Here is a 27,796-nt window from a genome sequence, read left to right as displayed (position 1 = left end):
ACACAAATCACACTGTTCAGTACCACACTACATATTAATTACATACTGTGTGAAACTACATGTTAGAAGAGGACACGCTGTATTCTCAGTGATAAACAAACTACCTGCAGTAAATCTGGCTTTGTGTAAGTGCTGTAGGGCTGCAACTACTGATATTTTCATCAATATATTGTTTAATAACAACTGATAGCTAACTTCCTGTCCGTTTGCACTTGCAGCATACAGGATTATCCTGGTCTCTGTGCGTTTACGAGCAGACAGGACCGCCTCTTTATGGAGTTCTCTGTCCTGATTGGATAAAGTGGGCAGGGCTATCAGAAAATGTGTTTTGTCTTTTACTGCATGAGCAGGAGGAGGAGTGACATGGTTACTGACCAAACACTGTAACAGTGATCACTGCTGGAATATAGAGCTATTTAACATTTATTCTAATGAAAAAATTTCACTTAGAGCAGCTTTAAAAATATCACAAAATAGTAAAAACAGGCTTTTAGAGGTCCTCAGAGCCCTTTGTTGTGTCCCATTTTGCCATTTTCTTTCCACCATACAGTCAATAACCAAAACACATTCAATTTATAATGAAAAAACATTAGAGAAAAGCAGAAGAGCCTCACATTTGAGAGGCTGGAACCAGCAAATGTTTGGCAATCTTGCAGGATAAATAATCGTAACAATCATTGTAATATATGAAAAAAGTCTATTTAAAAGTTTAATCTAGCATTAATCTAGTATTTATAAACTTAATCTTATATTATGTCAATCTGCTTTTTAACTGCAGTATAATCCACGTTTAATTTCAACTCATGTGGGAAAATATGAAAGAGTTTGTAACTGCGGCACTCTGACTGTTTGTATTGTTTTCTTCTGAGGTGCTGTTACCAAAGACCCGAAAGCCAGGGGCAGCGAACAACAGCAGCTAAAAGCTCTGGGGCTCCACAGGTTCGGTTATATTTCCACATTACTGTCAGATTACGTTTCACTACATCAGCTCTCACACGGTAAGAGAGATGAGGTGCACCAAATTCACTTGACAGCTAAGAGCCACAAAATCTCAAGCTGGATGAGAATCCTTATTTCTTTCCAAATAAATAAAATGACACACAGATTGAAAACATGTTGGTTTTTTTTTTCTTCTGAAGAGTAAAATGATTTCACATAAATCAAAAGTAATGTGGAAATTGAAATCTCTCTTCACCTCTGGATGGTTAAGTGTAAGTCATCTATAAATGTGGGATCGGAGCAGCGTGCTGACTTACCCTGTGCTGGGGGAGGAACGGCGGTCTGACACTTGGTACATGCCTCTCGTGCTCCCAGAGAGGCTGGAGTTTCTCTGCAGAGACACAAACATGCAAAGTGGAGGGAGACAAAGAAAAGTGTTATTAGTCAAATTAGTCAAAAAAGTGCCTCTAAGTGTATTGGTTGGTGAGATTCTGTATTCGCTCCAGAACAGTGGTTGACAGCGTGGCACTGTTTAACAAATCCCCACTGAAAAGACGATAAGATCAGACAGTAAAACAAAAAGTAGCCTAATTCTGCTGTTATCACGGGAAGCTTCTCCATATCTATGAAGCTGATCCAAGGCTGTGATTGCTCAGATGTTCAACAAATAATCAAAACTGAAACAACAGCCAGTAACACAAGTGGTTTTCTGTATGGTTTGATCTCACCTCATCTTACAGAGTTGAGGATGTGAATTATGAATGGTGACAGCATCGGGCATAAATCAAGAACATCAATGGAGAAATCTTTCTCAAAAAACAATAAGAATTAATGATGATCAGTCACAGTTGACAGGAAGAGGAAGCTTGTTAAAATAATTGGGATTATTTTTTCCTGAGGGGCACAAAAAGAAAAGTTCAAAAAGTGAACTGTCCACTGGGGAGCATTAAAGATTCATTTTCATGTTTATTTTATTCTGATATTTCTTGTCCTTCAAAATGAAAACCTTGACTGGTGGTGAGTCAATCCAGTTTTTATTATACTCTGACATCAACAAGTGCTGTTCAACAGTAACATTTTCACCTGGTGTTGGATTGATGCCATTAGAAATCATCATTTGTGAGCACAAGTAAAACATTTCAAAGAAGTTACAAATAAATATCTCGTGTCCAAAGTTGACAGTTTGTCCTTAAGGTGGCAGTACATGAGGGACTGATCCAAACAGGAAGAGTTCACCCTCTGTTGAGCAACAAAATCCTCAATAAATGTTAAAACAAACGTGCATTAGATTTTCATATCTATTGTCATACAAGTAAAAACATTTGCCAAATACCGATGCTACAGGAGGTCAGTACGGTGGCCCTAAGAGGTCAACGCACTGCAAATTAAGAATGCACAAGCAAACAAACAAAACACAAGCAAATTAAGAAAACATCTTCAATTTGACAACTTATAGAAAAAAGTCATGCTGGTTGTTCACCCTAAAAACTTACATTTGAGCTCATTTTCCAACACTGCTTACTGACTTCAGTAACTAAATGGTCACAAACTCTGACAATAATAGGTTTGTTCAGATGTGTTCATCACCTTGTAGTGTCCCCTAGAAACAGCTTTTTATTGCTGTCTGTGTTAGTTGCAGCATTTCTGGTTTAAGTTGTGTTTTCTCTACTTACAGTACAGCACTCTGTCTAAATCAGGGCCCGTGAGCCAAAGTTAGCCAGCATTGAGGCTCGATTTGGCCCAGAAATGATCAAAAAAATCATACAAAGGTACATAACAACCTAACCTAACCTTATTATTATTCACTATGTTTCATAATCTGAGCAGAGTGACACTTTGTCCAGAAATTTAGTAAAATCAAAGGAACTTGGTTTCTTGCCATTTTGTATCTGAACAACACGATACAATTACTGCGTGTTTTGGGCCCAAACGCTTTGTCCATGCTGTCAAATTGCTGAAGATGTCTTCTTGATTTGCTTGTGTTTTGTCTATTTGCATGCATTTCTGAAGCTGCGGTGCATTGAGCTTTCGGGGCCACCGTCAAAGGGTGACCAAAATCTTCAGTACTCATCCACTGGGGATTCTGAAAATCCATGAAAAACTTCCAGGCAGTCTGGCCCGGGCAGTAAGAAAGATATCTTGCGCTTGACCAAGTCGTGGATGGACTCACTCTGACAACACACAAACCCTCATCATCTTTCCAGCTTCCCAAAATATTTGGTTGTAGCTCTGAAAGCAGGTGAGAACATTTCAAGTGTATTTAGGTGTGGGTGTGCAGCCTCGCTCACTACTCGCTCTCTGTTTGCCTGAGAGCAAAATCCTCCGAGTCGCTCTTTCATGCACCACTCAGAGCTGCCTGTGCATTGAACTATGCTGTGTGTAGTGTTTGCACGCGTGTGTATCTATGTGTGTGTGTGAAGAAGTGCCAGGTGGAACGCTGTGTACCAGACTGGCGACGTGCCACAGAGGGAAAATGTGCACAAACACAGACACTGTCACTCTCGCTCTCTCTCTCTTTTCTCCTCTTCTACTCACACAGCTTGTTCCTGGCCTCGTGCCAGTGAAAAAGGACCATGGAGGAAACAGGAAAAACACCATCCATGGCTCTCAGCCCTGGCCAGCCGTCAGCGAAGGCAAAGCAGGGACAAATCTCCCAGAAATGGATGGAACGAAAATGCATTCATCAGAAACCAAAACTTCAATCTGGTGACCCAAGTTTGGTCTTAAACCGGAGTTAAAAGTTGATGAAACGACTGAAGTAAAGCTATCTTCCTGTAAAGAAATGATTCAGCTTGCACGAGAGAGAGAACAGGAAACAAGTCATCCATCGCTTCTCTCACTGTCAGTCCTAAAATACCTCTGTGGCTCTGAAAACTGTCTCCTAGGAGATGGGGGCGACCCGGCTGATGCCGTGACAGACGGATGCAGAAGTGAGGTCGTGAGGGCGCGTGGCTGGTTTGGTGACATATCTGGGCTTCCCTTGACAGTGTAACAAGGTGCCAACCATTCCACATTTGTTCTTGTCGTGTTGATTACTCACGGTCCTACGATGTTTAAATCCAAAGAGAGAACGTCTAAATTTAGGTAGCAGCGTTTCAGGTCAACCACAGGTCAAACAAACACAGGTCTATCTTAAGGGGAGACACTAGAGGTGAATATCAGCATAAAACTTCCCCATTTTTAACTTTACTTACATTTTTTGTATTACAGTTTCTCTGAAGTTGTTTGTTTTAATATGCAAATAAAGCACTGGCTGATAAAATGTAAAATTTGCAGTTAACCTTGGCAGTCTAACTAACAGGCTGCTAAAGGAAGATAATTACCTGGTTAGAATTTTACTCACAGGTGGCAGGAAAGCATCGACAGTGGTAAGATATAGTAGAGGAAATATTCGCAATGGAAAAAATGACTGATTCTGTTGGCGCAAATAAAATGCTGTGTTCTTGTTTTACTTGCGTTTGTCAAAAGGCAATAAAAACTTAAGTGATATTCCCACAGGCTACTAAAAGCATTACAAAAGAGCTATCACTCACAGTATTCACCGCACTTTATGACAGTATGAAGTGACTGAGGATGTCAACAATATCTCTGCGCTCACTGACAGTGATCTGAGGAGAAGATTTTTACTGAGAATCTCTCACTTACTGAGAGAAAAGGAAACAGGCAGATCCGAGCCACATTACATCTGATTCAAAATCATGTTGGACCTTCAGCAGGAGCAAGAACTGGTTTCCATGGCAGCACGCAGATCTGTGCAATGAAACAGGTCGCCTCTCTTTCCAAGAGGTGTTGGATGATAATTTGAATAAGTGACATTTTTCAGAACAGAAAGTGTCTGCTTTTACATTTTCAGCCTTGTGTAATAAGGCAAAGCAAGAGGGGGGGAGAGCTGTAGAGAGCCTGCAGACAAAGAGCTGATCTCCAGTTTCCGGAGCACAAGGCAGCTTTTTATGCGAGTACACTCTCTGGTCAGGATGTCGTCCGCTGCAGAGCTTCACTGTTTCCACTGTTGGAGCGAGGGATCGAGCCTCTGGTTTCACTTTGCTATGATAAGATGCTGCGGTGGGTCAGCATCACTTGATTAGAAAACAAAATGCTCTAGATACATGGCCTGAAGTATGTAGACACCCTTATCCACATATTTTTATGTACTGTTGTTCTGGGCCTGCTTGAGCACGGCCTCTTACATGTAACCCTGCAGCATGCAATGATATTCAAAACACTGGTGTGCTTCTAATTTTGTAGCAACAGTTTGGAGGAGGCCCTTCCCTGTTTAAACATGACAACTTCACTGTTTTGCACAGAGCACTGACTTCTACCCCACAGACACATTTGGGCCAAAACGGAAACTGGAAACCAGCTCTTGTCAAGCAACATCGATGCCTAAATCTTACTAAATCGCTTGTGGCTAAAGGTCCCAGGTGAGTTAAGGCTTTTATAGAAGCCCAGTAAAAGATGTTAACCAAAACATACAGTGTAAGGGGGTCATGGATGGGTGTCCACATACTTTTGGCCAGGTAGTGTATTCAGCCAGTTTATCAGTGTTTGAAAATGGGTAATAAAAATGTTACATTTGAAATCTGATCCGACTAAATGAGAGAGACCTAGTTCCTACGTTTGGCTGAGAAGGATTTAAAGGTCGATTTTTTTATAGAAAATAAGATTTTCCTATCTTTTTTGGTTACATGCAGATAAGCTTACCGCGGTAGCCGGTGTCCCCGGTGTTACACAGTGGTCGGGCAAACACTGATACCATTACTTGCCCACAGCCCCCACCATTATTTTGCAGCGACGGACACTTTTAACTGCCACTCCGTGCAGCAGCGGGGCCAGCTGCAGAGTCGCAGCACAGATTAGCAGAGTACTTTGTAACGTTGCTAAAAGGAAACCTGATAATGTTAATGAGGAAAAGGTAAGTTACCTCACTAAGAAGTAGGAAGTGTCCGGCCTGTCGCCTGCAGCTTTTCATCTTACTGCTCCTTCTTTTTTTCATTACACCCACAGACTGAATAAAACTACTCCCTGTATATTTAAAACTGATCCACTGTCAACAGATGCCGAAAATGACTGTTGATTTGCTCTGTAGATGTCTTTTTGATGAGCGATAGCGGTAATTGATGCCAATATCACTGAACACATTGCATTTCTTGTGTCTACCCTACTTAAAAAAAAAGTCAACCCATGTTTCGCCTGTTAAATGCTTTAAATGTGAAGCTGCAGCAGTAGGAACTGTTCGGTTTGCATTAGCATTACATTGACACGGCGATCTACAGAGAGTGAGTGTTTTTTCATTTACCGGAGGTTACCAGTGTTGTCACGAGCTTATTAGTCACTGGGATAATTTCACCACTGCTACAACCCTACATGCAGGACAAGGTGCTATAAAAATACTGTGAAAGTATCAAAACTGTATTCAAAAACTGTGCTTTTGAACGTGCTGTCAGGACCTTCATAAGGTTGTGATGTCACAACTGTACAGTCACAGCCTTACCCTGCACAGCCATGGTTGCACTAACACCAGCAGAGCTGATGTGAAGACATGGTGGGGGGTGCCAGCTCGAAAAAGGAGCTAAAACAGAGCGTTCAGACAGAGGGCGCAGCAGTGGACGGTCTGAGAAAAACAAGGTGTTTTTCAGAACATTAAAGCATGTAAACGTTTTCTAGTTGAACTTGAAAATGACCTTTCAAACATGTGAGTACAGCACAGTGTCCGGGATGTAAACGAAACCTACATACTAGAGAAAAATAAATCCCATGTGCAGTCATTTAAGCACACATTTCATATCCATGCTTTGTAACTTCATTTCCTAATTTCAGGTTATAAAAAACAACTGTGCAAGCTTTAATTAAAGTCATGGTAATACAGCCATGGAGGAGGTAATGTCTGACTGATTCCTGGAAGAGGAGGCACAACAAATGAGCTTAATGACTTTAAAAGACCTCGAGCACACGTTCACAACACATTTACATAAACACTCTCGTGATCTTCTGTTTAACTGACAAAGCTTGAGCTTGTAGGTTTAATTTTAAATCTCAAATTAAACATAAACTCGTAATTAGCACAAGTGTACCGTTTCATTATCCCTCATCCAGTCGTCCTCTCGTCTTGTGTGTGTTTAGTTTTTCAAGCGATTCTAGTTTATTGAATTTCACCTGGGAACGTCCTCAACAGTTACTGCTCTTAAGCTGCGTGAAGAAGAGCAGACTTGTCGTCTCCGGGATCTTAAAGTCTATTATGAGTTTGACCCGTGGTGCTTTACAGGGACGTTACTTGATATAATCAATGCTTATGCACTATTCATAAGCAAAAAGCTGCTGTGTCAAGGACTGTTAGAAGGCTGGAAGCAGCACTTTGGACCTTGAAGTGGAGTCTTGCATGGTAAAAACAGAAATTCAAAAATGCAGATGAAAGAATCACAGTGTTATGATATGATTAATCATTATATACCAGTCAGTCATCTAATTTTACATTTTAATAAAAGTATGTGGGAAGATGTCGTTATGTATGGCTGATGCTTTGTTGTCAAGGAGAATCTGAAAACACAAGAAACACAATATTGCATAATGAATGCCGCAGTGTGCTCTGCAACATGCATGCAACAGATTATGCAAGTCACGATATCCTCACCTGGCGTCCGTTGCCCTTTGAGGCCTGGAGGCTGCAGCGTCCCAGGCTGCCATTCGGCGTGGTGCCGCAGCTGCTGATGATCTGCAGCTGTTTTTCGGCGCGGTCCGCTCGGTCCAGCAGCTCCTCGATGAACTGCTGCAGCCGCACTTTGGCATTGGCTTCACGTGCCGCCGTCTCCTGAAGGAACTGGTCGATCTGGGCCACTTCCCTGAGGGGCAGAGAGGGGAACGGCAATATTGATGAGACATTCTTCAAACTCATGAGTATAATCTCTTATCGCTTTTTTGTTAATCCGTCTAATCAGGGGGAAAACTGTGGACCTGATGAACCTTGCTTGTGGCGAGAACTGACATCTGCAGTTGGTTAATAAATAAATGATCCTTTTGACTTCAGGGAACATTTTTTTAATACCTCTCTGTGCTTTCTGCATGGAGATGACACACCGAGGGTTACTGACAGAGATAAATACACTATAAAAACACAAGGGAGAGAGAGAGAGAGAGAGAGAAGAGGGATAGAGGGTGAGAGAGCAGCTGGATATTTTTACAACCGCAGGCACAGCAGGGCCAAGTTCCCGTCATTTATAAGGGACAGTGTGTTACTCAGATGCAGAGGCAAACAAACCAGGAATTCAGACTGTGTTAGGAGTTGTCTGCAGGCTGCTCGGCGTGCAGCATATTTCCAGCGTTCCCTGCAGTGATTTTGCTCAGTGTCATCTGATTGTCTGGTGATAAAAATTCCGAAACATTCGGACATGATTAGTCATATCATATTAACTCAACAGTTTAAGCTTGGATTATGAATTATATAAGCGGTCCAGTGACAAAGAGCGGCCTCTGGAATGATGGGAGTCAAATTAGCCACAAGGAACAAGTTAAACCCAAAAATAATGTCAATGTCAAATGTTACTGATTACCTTACTGACAGCTGCCACGATTAGAAAACACAGACATTTAAAGAGATGCAGATGAACTTTATCTCTCTAATGCCGCCTCTGTCCTCACACAGCTCTGTCCAGCCTTTAAACCTGGTGTTTTTTTGCCACTTGAGGGCAGCAAAAACAACACTGACATCACCTTTTATGGGGCTTGTCGACTTGGGACTCTTCCTCCCTGCAGTATTAGGGAATAAACTGCACTCACAAAGCTCGGCTAATTCAGTGATAAACAGGTTTCATTTTCTTTGAACCAAAATCCATATTCCAGCGCACACCAGGATACGATCGACACTATTTTATTAACAATTACATTAAAAACAACGAGGAGCAAACTACGCTTTTCGCATGTCGCTTCATCAGATTCGATCTGTGCTTAATGGCCAACAAGTGTTTCTTTAATGAGGAGCTGATCAGCAGAGAATCCAACAAGGTCACATTCCCCAACAAATATACCTCAAAAAATCAGCAATAATAGGTAATAGCCACGACAATTCCTCTGTTCAAAACTATAAACTTACGTTAGCATAAGATTATGACATCCAAAAATGCTAACATCAGAAGACAAAGCCTGGCTGATCCAGTCACAGTACTACAGAAGCACCAAGTACATACATTTCCTCATAAAGCGCATATCAAACTGGTAGATAAAATCATATTAGAAGAGAGTAATACATTTCACTACACTATAAAAGTCAGACTTAATGCAATGGCAGTAAATATCATAAATATCAAACATATCAGGGTTCATTTTCTATAAATTCCCCACAACAAAAGTCATTTTTCTTATTTTAAAGCTTTCATTATGAAGCAGCAAAATCAGGAAAAGTTGGGTTTTCATCAGCAGTAACATAACTCCTGTCTCCTGTACAGCGAACACGACGAAACAGTAAAACAAAACAGACCTGAAAGTACAAACAGGGACGAAGGAGAGAAACTAGAGATTCAGTTAGAAGCTTTAAGAGTACTGAGATCTTTCTCTGTGGTCTCCTGCACAGATGTGAGTGGAGTCTAGTCGTACAGGCTTGTTTGAGGCGGTCTTGACGGGTTGGCTGCAGTTACGAGAAGCTACCACAGACCGCTTGGAGGCGGAAAACGCAAATGAGCGTTGCATGGTTTGAGTTGGAAAAGCCCCATAACTTGCTCATTAGACATGCAGCAGTCACAGAGCAGCACTATCATTGTTTTGTAGTTGTATTTCTGGCCACCTGATTAACTTTTGTCCAATATTCACTCTCTCTTTTTAGCTCTTTTTTGGTGTCTACCAACTCCTGAGCGAAATATCTGGCTCTTTAGCTCTTAAAAGCTCCACTTTGTTCTCCAGGTAGCTGCTAACAGCCTCTGTCTGCTGTTTGGTGCTGAGCTGTTAGTCTACAGTGGGCTTTCAGAGCCTTTTTTGCTGGAAACAGCTGCCTGCTGTGGCTATGAGAGCCATGAGAGTGAAGATGGACAGCTAAACAATCAGCTGGAACTACCCTTTTAAGATATGTAAAGCCTAGGGAAGCTGCAGATTCAGGAGAAAAATGCCAATCATTATCTCAGACCTTCACTTGCTTTGGTCCGACCAGGGAAAAGCAGCTGATCCTTACATTTGAGAGGCTGGAACCATCATATGTTCAGCATTTTTGCTTGATACAGATTAACTTATCGATTATCCACTGACTCATGTTTCAGCACTTCTTTTCAAATCCAGACAAACCTTTTCATATCCGAATATCTCTCCACAAATCGACCCAGCATCCCACATTCCCCTTCTCTAGAACCTTCCTTTTTTCCCTTTTTCATGCCTGCTAATGCAGAACTGTCTCCACGTGGGACTTCTACGATTCCCTGAAGCGGCAGATATCCTCCAGGCCCCTTTTTTCTTTTTTTTCCCTCTTTATGCATCTCTGTTTGTGTCCTCATAAACAGCCTGAGCCTCTGCTGTCTAAACGATGCAGTCAGGAGGGCTTAACAAGACAATTCAGAAATCTGACCTTGACAAAACCAAAGGAACCATTAAAAGGTTCAGACCGTCACTGCAGACAGGGACATATGGGGACATAAAATCACTGTCTCTCCAATTTAAATAGGTTTGTGCTCATGAAATAAACCAAGCCGCTCATCGGGAGGGACACTTTCATGTCAAACATCCACTACTACTACCCATTATACAATCCACAATCCATCCCAGAGCACTAACAGTGAGTTTTCTTGAAATGAGGGCAGTCAGCAGTAAAAATAGTTTGACGTCTGGCACAGTTAACTTTTCTTGTCCTCAGGCAAAGATTACAAAAATATGACTCCAAAATTAGTCAAGGTGTTTGACCGTAGGGTGAGGAACGGGAGCACATGTGCTTCCACATATGCGAGTAAACAATCCCCGAATCAGTAAATGGCATTCAAACAAAGCGGCAAGAACTTCTCTTCTCTGATCCGTCTGGTAATCGCTCATAATGCGAGATAACATGATTTTTATCTACCTTGGACTATATTCAACAGGGTAAAAAGTAACTGAGAGAGGCCTTTTACTGTACGCCGTTTCTTCACAGTGGAAAACAAGAGGAATGTGTGTGTTTGCTGTCTCAGCTCCGAGCTATTCCATCCATCTCATCCTCATCAAACTATACTCACTGCATTCACCTGCTAGTCACTGACTTTGTGTGTCTGCCTTTTTGTGCTGTGTGTGTATGCAGTGTGCAGTGGGCGGAAATGATGCTGATGAGAGCTGTGAAACTGAACCAAAACAGTAGAGTCAGGGGTCGTTTATCAAGATGCTAAAATGCTTCATACAGCTGAAGTGTTGGGTGATAATTCTTCTTCTTACTATGACAGACCCGCTTCACATTACAAATAGTAATGTGATCCATTGTTAAGGATCCAATGTGTAGGATTTATGGACAGAAATGGGATATAATATTCATGATTATGTTTTTTTTTTCCTTAAAGGAGCACTATGTAGTTTTTGGAGAGGAAATTCAAACTCAGAATTTGAATATTTACAATATTAATTAGGTTATAATACAAACTCAGAAATATTTAGTTTTTCCATAACTGAATAAACAAGCTGTAATAAGGTCCCCAGAACGCTGTTTCTGTGCAAGGTGGCAGGGTCCGCCAAACATAAACAAAGTAAAACAGTATTAAACTGTGTTGTCCTTTAAGGTCAGGTTGTTTATTCAGCTTATTCAGTCATGAAAACAAAGAGAGTTTGTTTATTTAGATTGTTTGGGGCGTGAAACAAATCAGTCAATGAAGATCCTTCTCTTCTGATTACAATTTCTTTCCCAAAGCTACGTAGTGCACCTTTAAAATGATTCTTTGATATCTAAAGGACTAAATTTCAGAAATAATCAGATTAACACGGAGAATTCGCTCAAAGCTCGAAGTCAACATCAAAGCTGACACAGGTTTGCATGGATTACAAATCTGAACCTGCCGCTGTCCAATCACACGACGGTTTCTTGGCGGTGAATTGAGGACTGTGGGAACATGCACATCAGAAGACACACTGAATATGAAGGAAGGCTGAAGCGCTCATGTCAAAATAACTAGCATTAGCCAACAGCAGATTATACCATTTATTCATCCTTCTGTATATGATGCATCTCATTACAGTGCACAATTAACAAGGCAAAGTATCATCTATTTTAATTTATTGATTGAAGCTGCAAGTAATGCATGACTGAGCAGCGTGAAGCGGAAGTTTTGCGCTCATTATTCGCGTCAATAAACGCAGAGTGCTGTTTTTAGTTCAGCCTCCAGTATAATGACATATAGCTGCCTCACAACTGCTATTAATAGAGATAGCTGAGCTGTACTGTACATTAGGCCATTTGTGCTTTGGCATGCAAATTGTGCTGCATCTGTAACTTGTCAAAGTTAATTATTCAACAGTATCAGATTTTTGTTGTTACAGGAGACAGACCCCATGAGGCGGAACATGTTGGAAGCAACACAGGAAAGCCTCTCCGTCTCTTCCTCTGTGTAAGGAAGAAAAATGCACTGATGCACCACACCGCCTGGCAGCCGAAGGAACAGAATCAGGAGTATGACTGAGAGACTGTTATCGATGTGTTTGAGGGTGGGCAGAGGGGGAGAGAAGGGGAAAACAATATCTTCACCAGATCCTGAGAGACATGCGAGGAGAAAAGGGTGGAAGCAGAAATAAAGAGAAGAAAAACAGAGGAGTGAAGATGATGAAGAGGAGAGAATGGCTGTGAGCAGAAAACACTGCAGAGGCTAAAGCAACAGACAGCAAACAGAAAATCTGCAGTCATGTGGAAGCAGAAAGCACAGGAGGTTTGACAAGAGGAGGAGAGAGAAATGGGATGTGGCTGCTTCCTGTTGTCAATCCTAATTTCAGCGCGCACTCTCAGATGTACGCACACACACCTCGCTCTGACAGCGTGACTCACTCCGACACCACAGAAATAAAGCCTCAAGGTGACAAACATGCCCGCGTGTTTACCCGGACGCTGGGGGAGCTTGAAAAAAGGCAGACGCCCATCTTTTTTCTGGGGGATGAACATGCAGGTTGTTAGTCCGGGGCATGATTCAGAGAAAACGACTCAGCGGTGAATCCACGCTGGGTCGACACCGTCCTCATCACGCCGATTCATGTTCGTAGTTGAGGGGAAACCGCACATTCATGACCAGTTTACTGAAGCTGCCTCTGAGTTTTGTCACACACCAACACACTGATCCAGATACAGACTTCATCATACACACACAAACTTTGCTGTGAAGATGTTCAGAGCCAACGACGCACAAATGATATTTTCTAAAACAAGTCCAGCTTCAAATAGAGAAACGAACCTTGGGATAGTTCATCATTTGGGGAAATATGCTTATTCGCTTTCTTGCCAAGAGTTACGTGAGAAGATTGATGCGACTCTCACATCTCTACGGGACGCGGTATGTTTTTTCCCATCAGGTGAAGTCAGGTGACGTTGTTCCTCATGCCAAACCCTTTAATGCCACCATGATCACTATGATTGGATAAAGAACATTTCACACTCATTAATTCTCCAAACTTGACTTTCATCATCCTCGGACACACAAGGGTATAATCCACAAAATAAAACCGGAAAACACCTCATATTTTTGTGAGCTTGGGTGATTGTAGTCAGAGCAGACTGGTGTTAGCAACCGGAGCAGAAGGGAAAGTTTAGCAGAGAGGTTGTCAAGTGGCTGTAAATGTACATCACAGGTTACAGTTTGACCATGAATAAACTCTGCAGCTCCTCAATATACAAGAAGAACTTCTGTTTGAGTGACAGCTATCACTATCCATGCTAATATTCATGCTGCTTGTCCGTGCTAATATCGATGCTATTGCTTATCTATGCCAGTAATGTTTATCGATGACTATTAGCCACGGCCCCATTCTCTGTTTGAGAAAGAACGTTGACCATTAGACGGGAAGAAACACTGACTGACGGGCTTTAAAGCCGCTCTCACTGATATTCTTGTGGTAACAATGCATCAAATAACAAGTGCAACTGAAATCTGCAGCTCGCCTTGAGTTTACAGAGCTATATTGCATCTTTCAGCTCATCATTTAGCTATCCAGCCCACAAGTTTTACTGGTTTGGCTCACTCTCACCGCTCTCATAGTCTTTTTGCCTGCAGAATGCAACTCCAAATCCCCCCGTACACCACCTGCTCAGCCCCAAACAGCGGACAGATAAACTTAGCTGGCGAACAGAGCCAGATATTTCCCTCAGGTGCTGGTGGAGACCAAAGGTCGAGGTAAAAGTAGAAAGTGAACGTCGGACTTGAAATCGTCAGGAGGAAAATGATTGAAAGATAATGTTGCTCAGCTGGATGTGTAGGCCTAAAAAAAAGTCCACATAATCAGTTATTACAGGTTTAAATATAATTGCAATTCCAACCCTCCACAATGTTCAGGAGTCTGCTGGCTTCACTCCACCACCACCAGCTTCTAGACTCCCGGAGGATCTTGTCCTATCGCCAATCTTCATATTGTTACACATTTCCAATTGATCCGAGTGTACTGAATTACATACAAGAGCTAAGCTGTTGTACTAACACAGAACAGCTGAGATACAATCGATACCACTGATTAAAAAGAATAAGGTCAGCACCCAACAACAGACACAGGTCCCGATCTTCTTTTCTTTCACCCGCGAGACTGGAACGAGTGGCTTGTCTGCATGATGTATTTTAAATCTGAAGCCTTCTTGTCCAGTCTTGATAAATGTAGGCCTTGAGAGCTCGCAACAAACGTCAAAGCAACATTTATTTTTTGTTCAAACGAATGAAAACAGGCCCAATAATTGCCCAATGTTACTGCATGCACACTCAGAGAAATAATGAACAAGACAAGTACGTTTCATTTCCCTGCCACTTAACAGCCATAACAAATAGTCTAGCAAAGACATCCAGCTGTGTCAGACATGATTAATAAGGGATGATCTTCTGAAGGATTCTGTTTAAATGTTAATTACAATCACTGGTCAGCCTCCTTTCACAGTTGTCATCATCTCTGGCCATTTATTCAAAATTATGCCTCATTAATATTAAAGAGCAGAGATGATTGACTGAAAGGCCCGTTCGAGGAAGACGAGGCTGCTGCATGAATACGAGCTTTCACCGCTGTAACAAAGGACAGCTGCCCGTGTGTCGTTCTGTTTTGACGCCTCGATAAAATAGTGTTTTCTTTCTTTTTCGACACATTCAGTCGGCTACATTGTGCCATCATGTCATAATGTCACGCATTTGTATGCTTTAGACACACAGAGAGAAAGGCAGCGTGAGGAGGTGTGTGGAGGGGGGTATGGCTGCGTGAGGAGATGTGACACAGAGAGGGATGAAAGGGTGAGAGAAAAGGGATGATGAAAGAGATGCAGGCTGAAATGTTCTGTTTTCAAAGGCTCTCAGGAAAAAAAAAAAGACTGGTTTCCCAAGAAACCACTAATCCAGGTTTAGGCTCCGATCAATCAGGGGAAAGTAAATATTTTATTGTGGCTCAACACTGAAAATCTAAACTCCAATGACAAATCACAGATGGTTGAGTCATCTGGAGATACAACAGGCGATGATGTAGAACATCTCAACAAACATGACAGAAATGGATTCATTAGAGTCAGAATTAATCTGTCCTCAAATGCTTGTTTGCAAATGATGACAGTGACTACATGCAGAAGGACAATATTCCTACTAAGCTGTTTCAATGAAACTGGATATTTCACTATCCACTAATATTCCTGTTTACATGCAGCCGTGCCTACTCCGATTAACAAACACAGCCTCTCTTTCATCGTTTCAACTCCCTTCGCCTGCGTTGCGCAGCTCAGTCGCCAGGATATCATGTTAGCAGTTAACGTTTCTGCAAACCACAATAACGTCAAAGGTTGATATGTGTGCAGGAGGAGGTGGGGAAGGTGATGGCGTTGATGCAAGCCAACGAGGCTGCCAGAGTTGGAGTCACACCGGCGGATATTTTTAAGGACAACTGGAGACATTTCCGGCTGTTTTAGTGGCGACAAAACTGACAAAACTGGGTGTTTTTTAAAGGGAGCTGCAGACATTTCCAGCGGTGTTTGTAGTGACAAAACCGGGTATTTTTTTAAGGAGCCACGGAGATATAGCCATCTGTTTTTGTGGCGTGAAGACCGGGTGAGTCAGACCATCTTCATCCGTGAGCATGGCGATCAAAACCGGTATTTTAAGCCACACCATGACGTATTTCCAACCCTAACCAAGTGCTTTTGTGCCTAAACCTAAAAGGAGTGTAAGCGCAGTGTTGTGACAAAAGAGAAATTGGAACTTCAACCTAAACAACATAAAGTAGTGATATAAAGAAACATCCAGTTTGAACATTTATTCTGAGTCACATATAGATTTCAGTTACGATGGTGGTAGTTTAACAACGAAGACAACAACTCCCATGACCTCACGCTATTTACGTCTTTTGTTTTGTTTGGATTTAAAGACCTCCACTGGCCGATATTACGTACTGTGCATTTAATCAGAGTAAATTCAGAATAACCAAATAGAAAACACTGTTTACTTCACGATATCAAATTCAGGATATTGTCATATCCTTAGTTTTAGAATGCTATCGAAAACTAGCATGCATCTAAATTTTATGAAAACAGGTGAATGCAACTGAAAAATAACAGATATGTAACTGGAGTGTGGAGGAGGGAGTCATTTAGTCGCTAAATCCATTCAGTGTCAGAAAATAGAGAAAAATGTCATCATCACAAATTCCCGGAGCTCACAGTGACGTCTTCAGATAGCTCACTTTGTCCAAACAACAGTGAGATAATCGGCTCACAGCGATATAGAACTGATTAAAGCAGCACATTTTTTAAATCAAAATGTTTCTTACCATCAACTTTCTTACTAGATGAATCGACTAAACGTTTCAGCTCTCTTGTAGACTTTTGTAAGGCGTTCGGGCGTTTCATCCTATACATACCAGCAGCACTCGTTCAGCTCTATGACAGCTTGACAGCTCGCAAAGAAAGAAGAAATTTCATAACAGCATTGTCTCAATATCACGTTCCCACTGAAGAACCACACACATACTTAAACTAAAGCCCAGTGCATCTTTCAAGCATCTCACACTCCTATTAGTCCATCTGCTAACACGCAACGGTTACTTCAACCTTTCTTGTCAGCCTTAACAAAATGAGGAAGAAGAGCGACGTGCCCACTCACTGACAGAGTGGTTGCAGCATCCTTCCTGTTTCCTTTGTGTTCAAAGCGCTTCATCCAGTCTCAAGGACACACACGTCAGCTTCTTGAGCAGCCCTCCGCTCATAAATCCTGCTCTAACTGAGGGCTAACAGCCATGCACAATGTGGGTTTTCTAATTTCATGCAGAACCCTTTCTTGTTATAAGCCACTTCAAATCGCTGATGGAAATCTGAATGCAGTCTACGTATGTACGTTTGGTAAACATACAGCATAATTCCCTCCAAGCTCGTCTTATTAAAGCTCTACATTGTATATCATAGCCTTAATAGAGAGGGGAAGTCTCTCCTGTTCCAGCGGACCACACAGGATCTCATTTCAGAAAACATGTGTACAGTAGTTGATGGCTAGAGACCGTTTGATCATCACTGTTTGAATTGTGCCATGAATTACACATATCTGCCAAATTAAAAGATAATCTTTCAACTTGACAAAGTCGCAGTTTGTCTTAAAACTGTTGAAATATAAGACTGTGAAAGTATGTAATGAGAAAGACAACACACTGAACATTAACGTACTGTTAGTGACGTCTCATTTAAAGGTCCTATTTGTAAGAAAAGTTTATTTTTGAGTCTCATTCCCAACTCGTCAAATAATGACGCTCTCGGTTTCCCAGCTTGTCAAAAACTGAATCTTTGGGTTGGTAGGACGGGTCGGCTACCATCTCAAAGCATCAGTTTTTGATGAGTGACAAATAGGTCCTTTAACGCTCACCAAAATCAATAACGGAAACCTTGTAAATCCAGTCCTGAACAGTAGCTAGCCAGCATACATGCAATTGTTGTGATTTTTTTTACCTTTTTTCATACTTTTTCCTCTACCATGTTGTGTCTTGGTGACATATATTAAGCGAGACGATGTAGTTCACTGTGCGGTTTACGAAACTAAATGGTACTTTATTATCTAGCAACAGTGTTTTAATTTAGATATAAAAAAGGTATGACAGCACACACCCCAGAGAGAGAGTGAGAGAGAGAGAGATACATCACTAATCATTACATGGTTACTGTCACTGTCATTCCTGAGAGATTGCGGTGTGGAGTTTCTCTGGAAAACATGTTTCTTTTAACCTATTTATATCATGAATGTGAATAACACTCATTAAATTGAAAATGCATTATTTGTGGTTGTTGGTAATGTATTAGCGACGCCCACGTATGTATTATTTTACTGCTTTCATGGGAGCTTAGACACCTCCTTATGTGAGCTCAGCTCCCATTGGCTCACACGTAACTCCAACCCAGGTGTCAAGTTAATAACTGTGCAGAATTCGAGGACATTTTCTGTTGAAAGATATTTCACATAAATTCTGAACAATGCGTTCTTCGAAGTATCAGTCCTGCAATGTTTGACTGTCATTCAAACAATTTCCTGGCTTACATGAGATCCCTTTCTTCAGGGTTTGGACTAATAATACTCTTACTGTCTTATGCTTTGACTCACTGCACGTTAACTTGATTACGTCCTTTTTTATTGCTGGTGTCAAAGTAAATTTCAAATCCAATCCCTCCACATTCTTAGATGTATTGCAGATCACGTTATTACTTTCTTTTCATTAGAAAGCCCTCAGAAGTCTTGGCATGCTGATAGTACGAGCTCCCCTCTCTCAGACACTGGCGTTAATGAGGCAGAGTTCCTTCTCTGCACTGACAGCTTCACTTTGCATTCTCGATTGCTGCTCAGTGAAAAACGAGCTTGTTTTTTGAGGGAGGGAGACACAGTGACGGCAAATAGCAAAACTCCCCCATATTCTGGGGTGCCTTTAGAGCCTTCAGCTTCTCATGCTGCACAGGGCGCTCTTACTTTATCATATCTGGTTGTAGGAATAAATCAAGCCTCAGGGCTGAGGCCCACTGCAGCAACTGTGTGTGTGCGCTGAATAAGATATGCAAACCTGACAGGAGTTTTCTCTCTGTACCCTTTTGTATACAAAGATCGTGAACACCTTCACTCTGTGCTGCAGTCCCTCCCCTGTTTGTACAGTAACCCATCTGATGTGGTTACAATACAAATCACAATATTATACAATCCGACAAAACAATACCAAAATGTACGGCTGCTAAATTACCATAATAATCACCTCTCTCAACAAAAAAGGAACATTGTAAGCGTCACAAAGAAAGTGTTTGTTTTAGATCCACAACTAACAATTACTGAAATTATCTGTTACTTGCAGATTATTCTCAGTTAGTTGGTTTGGTTTGATCTCTAAAATGTCAGAAAATGTTGAAAACAAACTCAACAAAATGTCCTAAAGCCAAAGGTGATGTCTTCAAACAGAGTAAAAACTAAGAAAAACAGCAAATCAACATAAACTGACATGTTTGTCCTTTTTGCTTAAATAAAATCTCTTAATTTTTTTTTTGCAGAAATATTGCAGAAAATGTGAATCATGTGAATTGCTGAGTAATGCCCAAAAATGTGTTTTGAGTGGTCACAGTGACCTTTGACCTATGGCCACCAAAATCTAAGTTCATGATGGACGGATGTACAACAACCCTACACTGTAAAATCTGACAAAGTGACTTCACTTCACTTAAATGAATGAGACTTTAATAGTCTATTTTACTTGGTAATTCTGCAGTGATATGTTTCCTGATTTTTCTTTTAAGTAAAGTCAGCTTTAGTGTAAATCATTCCGGCCACGGCTATCGTCGGCACGGAGGAATAATAAAAAAAATTGAATAATTAATTAAAAAGTTGCTGAATATTCGTTTGTCGAATGATAAACTGACTAACAGGGCTGCGACGAGCGAACATTTGATCATGGATTAATCTGCTGCTTATTTTCATAATTAATCGGTTAATCTTTTGGTCTATAAAATGTCACTCATCACAGCTTCCAAGAGCCCAGAGTGAAGTCTTCAAAGCACTTCTTTGTTCCAACGAACAATCCAAAACCCAAAGACTCTTCATTTACTATCATAAATGACATGCAGCAAATCCTATGGGTAAATGTTTGACAAACAGCATTATAAAGACATAATGTAGTGCTCGCTCCCCCCAAAAATGTCTCATCATGATTTTAATAGTTTTTCTCAGCGGAAACGAAAATCATGACACAAAAGTGATCATTCCCGCTCAATCGTGATATCTGTCAAAATAATCGCAATATGTTTGTTTGCCATATTGTGCAGTCCTAGTTTTAGCTCCAACTTGTTTCAGGAACGGAGAACTGGATTGCAAATACTGCCCAGGTGTAAACGATACTGTCTCATACTAGCTTTTCCCACGAGAAGAGAAACAATTAAGTATTAAAAGACCAGCAGCTGATAATCTGGCTGCCACTGGAGCACACACTGATATGTCCTCCTGCAGGAGCACTCAATGAGGCCAGCCATCGTTTCCATGTACGAAAGAGATCACAAACTGAACTGCAATATTAGAAGTTAATTAGAAATAGCTCTTCAAAGTGATCTACTAAAACAATAATAAGACAATCGGGCATTTTAACGATTGTAATAATTTCAAAGCTTCTTAATAAACCTTTTCCGTATGTCATCAAGCGATCATTAATGCCTGGAAAGATTACGACGGTATTCAACATATTTCGGAAGACAGACACAAAATGAGGCTGTTTTTCTAGCGTGAGTGAATCTGCAGCGCCCTGAAATGACGGAGATAACCGACCCACCAATTTTTCATTTTCCCCTCTGGCTCCAGTTTTCTGCTGATTACAGCGGCTCTCATTTATTCCATCTGCTATTAAAACCACTTAACATCCATGCTTGAGGAACTCTGATTCATTCAGTTTTGACTGCTACAGTGGAGTGTGATGTTTATCATCATGTATTTCCAGTGACTGTTACGGAGCATGCGACGTGTATTGTTGTCTGTGAATTAATTTTGCTACGAACTAAACCGCACACTCACTGAGATTAGAAGAACGACCGATTTTACCTGAGGCGTTCGATGCTACTCATAATTATTTAGAGCGTTTTTGTGAGTGCAGAATAAATCATTAGGTTGCTGTGATATTTTCATGCATAGCACTGCTGCAGCAGACGCCCCTTCGTAGGAGTTTCCTCCAGTTCTCACAGTGAGGTGACTCTCGTCTTTAGCGTTTGACACCACTGATGTGCAACGTGATGCCTGTCTCTCCGAAGTCGCTCCTGAGTATCAAAGTTTTTTTTTTTAAAGTCAGCTGAGGTTATTAGGCAGCCATGTTGGAGCCAATAAGCTGCTCTGTGTCTGTTAACAACTGCTTAGTCATCAACCCTGCTGAACATTCACCGACTGTGATGTTCTTTTTCCACCTCAGACTGACTCTGTATTTTAGAGTCTGAATAAGCTTACTGTTTGACTGCCAGTGTGTGTGTGTGTGTGTGTGTGTGTGTGAGGGAGAGACCAGGCTGCTGGCATATCTCAGAGTCACACAGCCCAGGCAGGGATTTTCAGGGAGTATCAGTGTGAGAGTGACCTTCCCAGCATGATGCTGCCAGGTTTGGGGAACATGACCACCACAGCTACTGTAACCTTTACAACAAAGAGGAGGGACTGAATAGAAGAAAAGGACACCTGTCTTCTGCTCCTTCAACCCAATGAAACACTGTTTTATGCCGCACTATCTCAAGATCAGCCGAGTGAACCTTTAATGCAAGTTTAGCTGCCTAACAGGCTATAGAATGGGAAATATAAAGTCATTTTGTAATGTTCATGTTTGTATGTTAACCAACACAAAGAGACACCTGCAATGACCCAGATGAACTACTGTGCATTTACACATTTACTGGATCACAGCAAGCTGTTTGACTGACACAAAAGATGAGTTTTTCTATTTTTGAAGGAGATCTGTGCAATGCTTTGTTTAGTGATACTGAGTTTGTAAATATGGATGATGCACAAACAATGCTGTAAGCTGTTCACATATAAAAAATTTAGATTAGTTTGTTACTTGGGAGAAAGCCTGGAAAATGAGACTCTTCATCACAGTGTTTCCTCTGTACTGTATTAATTCAGGAGTGGAGATCCACAGTAAGTATATTACCACAACAGCTAGATCAAATGGAAAACTGGATATTATAGTATATAACAATCACAGGGCCCAGTGCATAGATGTAGCCCTGTAATCATCATCAAAGAGGGGTAGATGCAGGACAAAATACCAAAATCTTACCCGCCACCACTGCTACAAAACAATTACAGAGGAAACACTGAATCAAGATAAACTGTAGGCGTGTTGCAGTTCTTTTCATTTGGAGTTTGTTATTTCAAATATGCTATTTAAAAGAAGAATAAAGATGTACTTTATTATGTATCAATCTTTTTCTTTATGTATCACCTGGCTGTTTGCAGTTTCTTGTAATCCCACGTGGGATGCGGCAGATGTTTGGCATGACACAGAAATAAAAACTATAAATAAATAAACTGCAATAAACAGAATATCTCAGGAGCACTGAAACACAATGGACGACTCCAGTGCCAAAACAATTAGTCAACTGATCAATTCATTCATAGACGACGATTTTGATTTGCGGTTACTTTTTAAAATCATTTATATGAACATTTATTCTTGGTAAAAAATAAATCTGCACGGGATCAGATTGATTTCTCCAGCTGTTTTTAACGTCTGGTTTTTTTTCCATGTTGGACTGGTGCGCCTAACGTTTTAATTTAGGTGCACCCATTAATACATTTTAACGTATTTCTTAGCACATTATTTGAATGATTGTGAACAGAAAAAAAGGTGAAAAACGCGTTTTTCTTCATTTAAAGATGAAAGATGCAACAAGAACCTGTGATAATTTCAAATGTTTAAAAAATAAATCTCTAAATCTCAGGCGCACTGGTGCGATCAGTGATAATGTTGACAGTTGCAGTTCACTGTTCTCCCCATGTACAGAGGCTGTGTCCTCGCCACAGCAGCCCAGGGTTTGTATCCGACCTGTGGCCCTTTGCTGCATGTCATCCCCCCTCTCTCTCTCACCCCTTTCCTGTCAACCCATCCATTACATAGATATTTAAATTAACTTTGTGACATTTGTTGGTGCCTGCAGTGAGAATCACTAAATGGCACATTCACACAAACACACAGGCACATACAGAGCAGTGATATGTGCAGTTGTGTGTTGAGATTAGAGGCCTCGGGAGGCGCCTTTCTGTCTCTGACCTACTGTTGACACTTGGGCCTGATAAAGAAACCGAAGAGAAGAGATAAAAACCTTGAGGAAGACAGAAAGACGTCGCTGGCTGTCCTGTCAGATACAGACGCGGCACAGACATGGGCTGACTTTAATATGAGCCTTGAATGACACTTATCTACACTTGTTGATCTCTTTAACAAAGCAAACGAGCAAAGAGCTCATGTTTGTGGTTGCAAAAGCTTGAAAAGACTCAATCTACGCAAGTGCACGGACACTGCCTTCACCTGACACCTTTATTAGATTTTCTGAGAACAAAATTAGATGCTTCAACCAACAAAATAACCAGTTTCACATTCATTTCCAGAGCCTTTTTTCCACAATAAATTGTTATTGACTTGCCTCTTTAAAACTTGTAATTAATCATGAATAAAAACTATAAAACTCTTTGACATTGGTGGTTTATTTTTTATCAAAATTTAACCATTTTGACTTATCTGCACGGAAAATAATATATCTCATAGGTTGTTTCCAGCCTGTCAAGCTAAATATAGCGTCAGTGTTTGGAGCTCACAATAAATTACCCTGGGATTAATTTCAATAAAAGCCTGAAAAACAAAGCCTGGTCAGTCTTCGTGCCATGCTGTGGGAGAGCTCCAAATCATGTTCATCAGACTCAGAGCCAGCAATAACTCGCATCACCACACTGATTTATATCCAAGCGCTCCTTCTATTTACAGCAGCCCAGGTTTTAACTAGTTCATGAAGCAACATGGCAGCTTTATAGAGGGACCGGCCTGACAGAGAGGCGGCCCGCCCCAGCTGCTGCTGTCCGACTCTCCATTCAGCACGAGCAGCTAACCAGCCCTGGAGGGCACTGGTGTACGGAGACAGCGGCGGGACAGATGCTGGCCACATCTGGTAGGCGGATGAGAATTACACCGTCGACAGAGAGGCAGAGGTGAAGGAGAGGAGAGGAGTGTGTGTATGAATGACAATGTGTTTTATGAAAGTAGCAGAGAGGAATAGTTAAGAGCGATCTGTACTGAGGGTCAGGAGTGGAGTTACCGCTACAACTTCTGATTCCACCACAGGCCGTGTGGTCTATAACCTCCGTATGAACAAGAGAGATGGATCAACCAACAAGATGACATAATAATCATCTAAACAGCAGTTAAGTGTGTCAGTTTTCACTTTTATTCTTTGGACAAACGGCTACAACTACGAATTAATTGACGAGTTGTCAACTTTTTCATTAATCGCCAATTATTTTGATAATCGATTTATGGGTTTGAAAACCGTCGAAAAAGAAATATTCTGATTCAAGCTTTTTAAATGTGAACATTTGAGTGCATCATCCTCTGATGGATTAATCAGGAAAACAATCGACACATCGATCAACAATGGCAATAATCGTTAGTTACAGCCCTAGAGGACAACGAAATCAACAAACTCCTTGTCCTTGTTTTGATCATTGTTGTATCTAGGGCTGCAGAGAGGCCGAAGTCTCATTTTCACTGAAAAAACTATTAATTAATGCAGAACTAGAGTACTTCATTATAATGCCGTTTTGTCACATTTTACCTTCATCAAAAAAATTGCAGCTTCTGCGATTTGGATATTGCACTTACTGCGTGTATCAACAATATTTCTCATTTTCTATTGTTAATTGTGCAATTGTTGTTTTTGCACCAATAGAAATAGAAGAAAATAAGCAAATATTCACATTTTAAAAGCTGCAACCTGTGACTTTTTGGCTATTTTGCTTGATAAATATAAAATAATTTAATTAAATATCTATCAAAGAAGCAATTAATTAATCAACCAAGCATTACAGCTCCATAAAACCACCCTGTATCTTGATTTCCTCACCAACAGGCCAGCTATTTATTGTTTGTTTGTGTGGCCTGCTATTATTTGTTTGTTTAATTAGCTCCTCATTAGTGTTTACCAGGGTAGCCTCTATTCTTCCTGGGGCCCACATACAAATACAACATCAATATACACCCAAAACCAAGAATCCCTTCACACCTACAGTATGCAGCACCTCCAAATCACCCTCACCCACACAGATAGTATCCTGTCCACTGCCAAGGTAGGGCCTGGCAATGAGGACGAAATCAAGTATCATCCAAAGAAGAACACACCAGCAACCATCATTATAGTAATTCTAACCAAAAAACTGAGAAAACTAAATAAAATAAGCCAGAAATAAAACAAAACTGTTTCCACCAGGAAGGAAAGCCCCCAAAGTCCCAAACTAACACCAAAACAACAATGAGACCAAGAGACAGTCTGAAGTCTGAGGAACAGTTAGAGTATAACACTCACTGTTGTTTGTGATTGAGCTCCTCCTCCTTGTTCACCAGGTCCTGTTTGAGGTTGGCTAACATTTCCACGGAGACGTCCACCTGCCTGGAGAGCTCGGAGGCCTTGTCCTCCAGGTCCTGTTTCTCCTGGCTCAGCCGCTCGCTCTCCTGCTTGGCCCGCTCCAGCTCAGAGCTCTTCCTCTCCAGCTCCGCCTGAAGACGACCTACGCGGGCCGCTATTTTCTGCTCCACCTACGAGACAAGGGGTGCTTTGAGCTGCATAATGTCCCACCGTAGTCCCCACTGTGAACGGAACTATGTAGTTGTGCAAATGAGGTCATTAACTAAGTAATTAACCTGTTGATTAGCAAAGATTCGTCAGCAAACGTCTCCATGTTTTGCATACATTTTACAGCATCATTAGTTTGAGGAAAGCAATGTGAAATTAGACAGAAAAGTGCTCAAAGTGCTGATGAAATGACCTAGATGAAAACTTTTTGGTACACAAACGTGACAAAGAACTAAATCTTAGCCTTAACCTCTTCATTCCCTGATTAATATTTTCCCTATATACTCATTTTGGTCACCAAAAAACTTCCCGATTACATTTATGCAGCTACTCTCTCTGCAGGCAACATGTTATTCACATTTTAGCTCCACTGGAGAAAATGCAGGAGAGATTTTGAAGTGTAACTGATCACACATGATGCATGGCTGTGACAAGCTCCTTAGTTTTCTCTCTGCTGTTGAGCTCAGGGTTCAAAGCTGACTGAGAGCATCAGGAAGAGTGCTGCTGGTACTTTAACGTTAAAGACAAAGGGGGGTTTTCCTTCAGGGCCTCTGGACTGTGCAATAACCCCCACCTGCTGAAATCAAGCTGACAACCAGGAGGAAGATACACAGCGATTCAATCCTGAAATGCTTTCGAAGCCACCCACATATTTTGCTTCTTTTATCCAACCAACAGTCCAAAACCCAGAGAGTTTTCTTTTACTATCATAATTGACAAAGAAAAGCAGCAAATCCTTCCATTCAAGAAGCTGGAACCAGCAAATGTTTGGCATTTATTTATGCTTTAAGTTGCTTGAGTAAAATTTGTGTCTTGATTTTATTTTTTTCTCAATGTTGCCTGGCTGGATCCCTGTTTTTTAGAAGGCTTTTATTTGTAAAATAAGTTACCTAAAATAAGTCCCCTTACTACGATATACACAACATTGGAAAAATCTGACCAGTTACTACTGTTAACAGTAAACTGTGAGAAGTTTCTGCCTGCATATGTTTAAATTGTTTATTTACCTCCTCTGACAGCTTCTCCAGCCTTTCATCCAGCTCCAGCCGCTCAAACGCCCGCGCCTTCAGCCTGGCCAGGCCTTCCTCGTAAGCCGCCTCCACTGCACTGGCCGCTACATTAGCTGCCACTGCTACAGCTGTGCTGGGGTTTCCATGGGGACCCGGGTCTGCGGATGTCATGGCTTTCTTCATGAAAATCTCCCCCAGGGGAAACTCCACATTGGGAATATACCTGGCTGCTGTGTTGGAGTTAGCCGGCGTCAAACTCAGGTCGTCCGCACAAGGAAGCTCACGGCAAGGGAAGCGTCGCTCCTTTAAAGCCGAAGGCCGGAGGGGCTCGAAGGGGTCGTTGTTGTTGGCAGGTGTGAGGAGAGCTCCCTCAGCCACTAGTGGCAGCAGAGCAGCGGCATCACATACACTGTTAGACTTGGAGAGGACGTAGAGGGTCTCGTACGTGTGGTTGTACTCCAGGTGGGCACGTAAGGATGACAGGCTTCGGAAGCGCTTGTGCTCCCCGCAGCGAGGACAGCGGTATGGCAGGTCCAGAGAGGCCATGCCGTGCAGTAACTGCCGGAGGAGAGGGGGCGCTCACGCGGCACAACAGTGGTGCCAGTATGAGGGCACGGAGGTCAAACACCTGACAGATCCTCTCATGGTGAAAACTGGGCGACTACGGCAAGTCAGTAGGATGAAGAGGGATCCCATGTGCAACGGAGGAGCCCAGCTCAGTCACACGTCCACACATAGTGGCAACATTCAGCTGTTTTTTTCACTTCATCTTTCATGGTTCCCCTGCGTAACGTCCTAGAAACAGAGCAAAAAAACACAACTGAGTATCAAGGTTCAGGATCAGGTTCATACTTTCATTTTGGTTTGTACTCGTTTACATGCCTGAGTTTCCGCATCA

General features: G+C 41.6%; 1 protein-coding gene across 1 annotated transcript in view; it reads right to left on the bottom strand.

The window, feature by feature from the left end:
* fbxo41 (F-box protein 41) overlaps positions 1–27,444 on the bottom strand; it is a 39,495-nt gene extending 12,051 nt beyond the window's left edge. Inside the window, exons 1-4 of the mRNA XM_073477673.1 lie at positions 26,896–27,444; positions 25,622–25,851; positions 7,568–7,775; positions 1,257–1,330 (exon numbers count right to left, since the gene is read on the bottom strand). Coding sequence (XP_073333774.1) covers positions 1,257–1,330; positions 7,568–7,775; positions 25,622–25,851; positions 26,896–27,444 — 1,061 coding nt within the window. The remainder of the gene's footprint in view (positions 1–1,256; positions 1,331–7,567; positions 7,776–25,621; positions 25,852–26,895) is intronic.
* Positions 27,445–27,796: the final 352 nt, after the last annotated feature.

This window comes from Pagrus major, chromosome 1 (genome assembly GCF_040436345.1).
Source record: "Pagrus major chromosome 1, Pma_NU_1.0".
Taxonomy (NCBI): domain Eukaryota; kingdom Metazoa; phylum Chordata; class Actinopteri; order Spariformes; family Sparidae; genus Pagrus; species Pagrus major.
This window is presented reverse-complemented; position numbering and strand designations above follow the sequence as displayed.